This window comes from Colossoma macropomum, unplaced genomic scaffold (genome assembly GCF_904425465.1).
Source record: "Colossoma macropomum unplaced genomic scaffold, Colossoma_macropomum, whole genome shotgun sequence".
NCBI lineage: Eukaryota > Metazoa > Chordata > Actinopteri > Characiformes > Serrasalmidae > Colossoma > Colossoma macropomum.
In genome coordinates, this window is record NW_023494806.1 from 15,273,835 (window position 1) to 15,280,531 (window position 6,697).

At 38.5% G+C, this 6,697-nt stretch overlaps 1 protein-coding gene across 1 annotated transcript; it reads right to left on the reverse strand.

Moving 5' to 3' along the window:
- Positions 1-538: 538 nt before the first annotated feature.
- Positions 539-3,652, reverse strand: mboat4 (membrane bound O-acyltransferase domain containing 4). The gene is made up of 3 exons (XM_036598817.1): positions 3,531-3,652; positions 3,216-3,440; positions 539-1,835 (listed from the first exon to the last, which is right to left on the reverse strand). The coding sequence occupies exons 1-3, from the start codon at positions 3,650-3,652 to the stop codon at positions 902-904; spliced, it is 1,281 nt and encodes a 426-aa protein (XP_036454710.1). The 3' UTR covers positions 539-901.
- Between the last annotated feature and the right edge of the window lie 3,045 nt (positions 3,653-6,697).

Genomic DNA, 6,697 nt, shown 5'->3' on the forward strand with positions numbered 1-6,697 from the left:
GTTGAAGGGACATTCCAGACTGAAACTAACATTTAATATTTTTTGTGTTATGTAAGATTCTGTAGTGCAGCATTGCACCCATCAGCCTCATCAGTCTGACAGATTTCACTGTTTTGTATCGTTTTTGTGTTTTCATCTATCATCTCTCACTACAATACCCAGCATGCATTAGGCGAAATCCGTCATACAACTATTGAAAACGAATTAGTTTGATAGCTGCTGATCTAGAAGTTAATAAACATGTCTGTGGTGCTGTTAGCGATATAGAATTAACCTCAACTGGTCGTGTAACATATTTATTTGTTAAAGGAATAATTCAGTGAACTAGCCAAAATAAATTCTCACAGCCCGTCCTCAAATATTCACCTTCAAGATATCTCATCGGAAGTTGTTTTCCTATTCTTAAACCAGGAAATCTCAGGCACCACTGTAAGAGGCGAGTAGACATGTTTACAACAGATTTTGCAACTTTAAACAAAAATGTTTTAGCACTTCAACATCTCAGGTGTATGGAGCCCCGCTGGTGACATAATAATGTCACCTGTATAAATAAAAATAATGTGTGGCCACGACTTAGTAAGGCATGGGAACATGATAATTCAGTCATGGCCTCGACTTTGTAAGGTGTGGAAACAAGATCCTAATGCATGGCCTAAGTCGCCTTACTAAGTCGTGGCCATGCAGTAGGATCTCATTCCCTTGCGTTAATATGTGGTGGTCGTACATTATTTTTATTTATGGTCACCAGTGGGGCTCCATACAGGCTAATTATGCACACTGTGCTAAATGGAGCTGTTAAATCTTCATCTTCAAGTAAAATTACAGCTGTCAGTGGTTAATTTTGCTCATACAAGTTACATTGAACTGTAATTGAATATCATGAGGTTTATGCTCTCTGGTGTTAAAAAATAAAAAGTATAACAACACTTACAAAAGGGACCACAACAATGTGTGTTGTACAAAGCAACACCATTGCATCAGAACTCTGAAGTTCAATGGCGAGCACAACACAAGCGATGACAGTCTGAGTGTAGGCCCAGCTTAACAAAGTGTACAGCCTTTTCTTCCAAAGCACAGTGAGCCTTGGTTGAAAGTACGTATGGAGCTTGTAGTCTCCTAACACAGCTGCGGCCCATCCAAGGAAACCTATGACCTGACCTGGGTACAAGCCATGCCACCAGGCTGAGAACCCGAACGTCATAAACAGTGGAGCCGTGCTGCACCTCTGGAACACTAGTCTGCGTAGCCAGGCAGTTGTTGTGCCGTTCCAGTGGCGTGCAAATGCAGAAATACGTGTTGACGTCTCGATCTTCCACGGATCCCCATCACAAAGTCCATCCCACAGGGCACCTCCGTTTGGACCACACCCACTAAAACCTAATCCAGCTGCATTATTGAGACATTCGCTCATTTTCCAATGGGCATAATAGTTCAGTCTGAGGACCAGAGAGAGGATCCAGATCCATAATATACCTGGAGAATCATGAGGACTGCTCAACCTGAATATGCTTAACTGTAGAAAGCTTGAGAGGAGATATTTGAGGACTAGCAGGACCAACACTCGCAATATCTTCCAGGGCAGAATGGCAAGGGGAGAAGGTGGTGGTCTGATGCTAATCTGCTCTACGAAGGTCACATAAGTGGTAAAGGGGCAAAGTGGTCCTCCAAGGAGAGCAGGGAAGTAGAGAGTGTAGCTAAGAAAAGGAATGAGAGAAATGGCTTGACTCTGGTAGCTTCTTTTGAAGGGCTTGGCAACTTTTCCCTCCTGGAGGTCCATCGACACAGAGGTGACTCTCTGACTGAGAAGCATTAGAGCAGACATTGCCAACAAAAGCCTGAGAAAGAAAGAAGAAAAGCTTAAGGGAATACTCCAGCATTTCTCCAGCAGCCTAATCTCTATTTGCCTGGTCTTATAGTATGAACATGAAGCAAGTGCCCGTTGGCTTCTATTATGAATGTGTTTTGAGTGAACAGATTTTTTCTTTATTTCTATGCAGAGAAAAGCAGCATAATTATTATTCATATTAATCAACCATATGCCAGTTAGAGGTTAGGTTGAAAAATGCTCTTTTAAAGACCCGTAAGATGTGATGAACACAGTAGTCAGAGGTGGGAGATACTTTGTAATGTGAAGCAGTTGTACATTGTTTAAGCATTACTTTGGCATATTTGTACTTTACTTAAATATTGCTTTACTCAATTTCCAAGGTGACCTTCAGAAGGCTTGTTAAAACTCAGAAAGGCCAGGATGTCTGTCTCTTTTTAGTCTTTTTTCTTGAGTTTAAGTGCACTGTAAATTGTTCTTTTTTTCTTTCATTCATATGAAATAAAATTGTAACAAACTATGCTAATTTGTCTTCATGTACCACCAATTAGTCTGCATTTGTTAAACAGGTAACGGGGCAGATTTGTTTGTTTTGCTTACATAGAACATGATCAGCTCATGCTCAGCATTAAACTTACACAGTTTGTGTCCACATACACTTTAGAAACTGGTGTTTTTGTTACTGTGCCTTTAAGGTTGACATATGGAAATTAGCTGACTGTCCTACACTGTGCCTCATTCAAAAGGCAGTACAGGCTGAAACACTGTTTATAGCTTCAGGGTGAAAAGGAGAGGTTAGACTGTAGAATAAAATGCAAATGTGTTGGTTTTCATGACATCACAAAAATAGTGAGTTTAAAACAGGCTGTTTTTGCAGCTTAGTTTCCATTTATAGACTGCATGGACTGAAGAGCACATTTTCTGTTTACATACCATATCAGACTTTATTTCAAAACAGAGGATTTTCCATGACATGGGTCCTTGAATGTTAAAAATGATAATGTCTTCATTGTTAATAGTTTGTATTAAAACATTTCATCTCTGTCATAGAAAAACCCATTTTTCCATTTTTGATTTTTCATGATGAACAGACCAATAGAAATGCTGCAAAATTACTTGGAGTAAAATCTGGTTTTAACTTGCATTAAAAGTTCAAATGTTTTTGCCATCTTCTGTGAAGTTACTGTTTTGAAGCTACACGTTTTTGTTTATTTGTTTTTGGACAGCAATGGTTTACTTGTTGATCTTCAGGTATATTTTTGGCTCCATACTTCTACTTTTTTCATAAAATTTTTACTCAGTCAGTACAAGTACTTTCACTTAAGTTTTCTATACTTTTCCCACCTTTGACTGTGGTCATTGAATTCTGATCATGTTTTTGAGGTGATACCTGGAATCGGCAGGTTCCTGGAGCCAGTACTGCTGATATTGCATATAGAAGTGCCAAAACGTTTGCCAGCACATCTGCAGTCCAAGAATCCACTGATGAACATGAAGTGGTTCCACAAAGTGCACCAGCAGCATGAACTTGGTAGCAGTGATGAACAGTAATATACTATATGGACCCATTGTTAGAACAGCAAGGAAGGACCCTCCCAGCATCAGAAACATATACCTTAGAAAAACACTTCCGTCACTTCATAATAAGGAATATACGGCTAAAACAGCACCATTTTGTTTCAGAATATGCGTCAATAAAGCTCACCTGTTAATCAAAGTGAGATATCCTCGTGTAGTCAAGCTGTAGAATATCACAGCGAAGGGAATAGTGAATAACTGATATGCCAGCTGAGGATTTTGATTAAAAATGATCCAGAGAAGATCCATGATATAAAATGGAAGGTGAGAACTAGGTAAGTATTGCCTTGAGTTGTGCTGCTCTCTTATGTGTGAAGACAATACATCTACTGTGTATGTCTTTCTTGTAAGTGAAGCAGAAATAGGTTTATTATTAACACATGGAGAGCAAACAACCACCATGGATTCACAACATTTCTGTTTTTCCACAAGTAGCTAAAGAACTCATCAAAATTCCAGGTGTGCACAGACAGTCAGACATGCAGTGAAACACAACTGTCTGCATTTTCATTAGATGGAGTTTAAAACATGGTAACGCTATCATGAGTACACAGAGCTTTCATGTAATTGTGTTAAAGTTAACAAATACACAACAATTACTCAAACTGACATTTACAATCTTATATTGTCCAGTGTAAAATGCACTGACATGACAAATAGTTTCTATCCCACTATCTATGACCTTGAATATGATACTCAGGATTGCCTGGGTGATTGTCAGGGCTTTGGATATCTTTACACACACACTTTTACACATACCAATTTATTAGGGATCTTGTATCTGATCTCATTGTTCATTTTATGTCCACTTGCCTTATACAGTACTGTATATAAGGTATTACACTTGCATAAGGAATGAAAAGTCAAAGGAAAATAAGTGAAAAAATTACTTTAAGAAATAGAGAAAATGGAACTCCAAACAATCATGCAAGACCTGGTAGACCATCAAAACTGTCACCATAGGATAAACAGTAAAGCTTTCGTCTTTGAGAGAGAGGAGAAAATCAAGCTCCACTCTTGCTTGCTTGAAAAAAAAGGTGTTTCTGTCCATCCTTCCACTGTGAGAAGACAACTCAACACTGTGAGTCTGAAAGGATGTGTAGCTGTCAGGAAGCTGTTGCTGAGAAAAGGGAAAGAGGAGAAAAATTATTGTAGAACCCTGAAACTGAACAATGGAGATTTGGAGTAAGGTTTTCTGTACTGATGAATCTATATTTGAGATCTTTGGAAGCAAAAGAAGGCAGTATGTACACCACCAAAGCAGCCTCTTCAAACCATGTCTATGACCATCTCTCCATTCAGATAAACAGGTTTTTAGTCAGGCCAGCCTGACTTAAGGCCAGTCTGAAACAGGTCAGGGTGATCATGACCATTCAGCTCACTGCCCAACATACACTGACCACTGCAACAAAAGCGATGGCATGACATTACCATGCTTGCTTGCTTGCATATGAACATTTGCAGTGGATAGAGTGCATGTGGGTTAGGTTAAGGAGGAACACTTCAACATAGGCTGCATTCAGGTGGTATAGCCCATCAGGTAACCATGGACATTTGATAGCAGTAAAGCAGAAAAGGAATCTATTTTTAGACGCATCACAGTTTTCTCTTGTAAGATTCTGCATCAAAAACATCTTGGTCTTTTACACAGGCTTGTGCCTGACAGTACCAAACATTTCTGATGGAAAATAATCACCACATGCTACTGTATGCAAAGTGATGTAAAAAAAACAAACAGTAGTTCAGTTTGTTTGTGTTTAAGATTATTAGATTTTAAAACATAAAGATTTACACTTTTTTAAAAAAATATAGCACAGAAAAAAGGTAACAATAGTGTGGAGCCCTTTTGGTGTTCTTCTCAAAAAAGCAACCATATTCAACAGGTTTACCATCACACATCACGTTTATTTATGTAGCACCTTTCATACACTGTAGTCATACAAAGTGCTTTACAAATGAGAAAATACAAAGATAAATCAAATTAAAAAAGTTATGTAAAGGAGAATGATGATTAAAACATAATTTTAAAAATACATTTTAAAAGAGATTAATCATTAAATTAAATTAGGATAAAGTGCCATTACAGGAGAATAATGCAGTAGAGCTAACAGTGTTTTAAACTGAGTTGAAAGCTGCTCAAATAGGAACATTTAAGCCTCCATTGTCAACTAGTTCCATTTAAGAGCAGCATAGTAGCAAAACGTTGCTTCTCCATGTTTTGTCTTTACCTTAAGCAGGATTAACTGATTAGTTCCTAATGATCAGAGTTCTGCTTGGCTCATATTGCTGCTGCATATCAGATAAATGCCCTGGTCCTACACTATTAAGTGATTTATAGACCAGTAATAGTACCTTAAAGTCTATTTTGTAGCATACTGGTAACCAGTGAAAGGATTTAAGAATAGAATTGTGCACACATGACTGAATCCCAAATGGCTGTTTATTAGACATATGCACTGTATGGGTGCAGGAACCACTATTTTACTATGTAGTGCACTATGTAGGGAGCTGGGAGACATTTAACATTCAGCCAATATTTTTGTCTGAGACTTGGAGGGCCAGCATTATTGGAAATCGTGTGTAGAGTGAGCCATCTGCAGGTTCAGTGTTTTATGTGCAGTGTGAACACCAGTGTTGCGTCATATCAGTGTTTTCATACAGTGTGAGCATATAAATCGCAGGCTTTGTCGATCGATTTATACAATAGGCGATTCAAATGTATAGTGTGAGTTGTCACCATAGAACAAGATTTCTAAAATCGCACAGTGTATGCCTGGCTTTGGATTGACTACATTCTGTGTTTCTTACATACATTCTATATTTCTGATAAGTACTGGAATGGGAGAGATTACTGGCACACAGGGTCCGAGCTTGTTTTGAAAGCATGTACTACTGACATCATCACTGTAGTAGCACAGACCTGAAAATATCAATTTGCCGGATTAATTGGGAATGGGGAGATCTCATCCCTTTCAGTGGAGGAGGGCAGGTGGGGCTTCTGCTGTTGGTGAGGTAGAGAGTGAAGCTGCCTTTCCGCTCGTTGCGCAGATCTTTCTTTCTTTGAGGAGTTGGGGGGAGCCCTGTTCACTAGTAACCATTGCTTTTACTAAAAACTCTGAAGAACTACTTTTTTAAGAACATAGAAAATAGGGTTCTATATAGCATCAAAACAGGTTCTATAACTTGTAACAATAGCTGAGCCCTTCTTTAAAGAACCATATACAACAGGCTTTCCATCACAGAGAAAAATCATTTAACCATGGAAAGAACCATTTATGCATTCACATAGTTTTT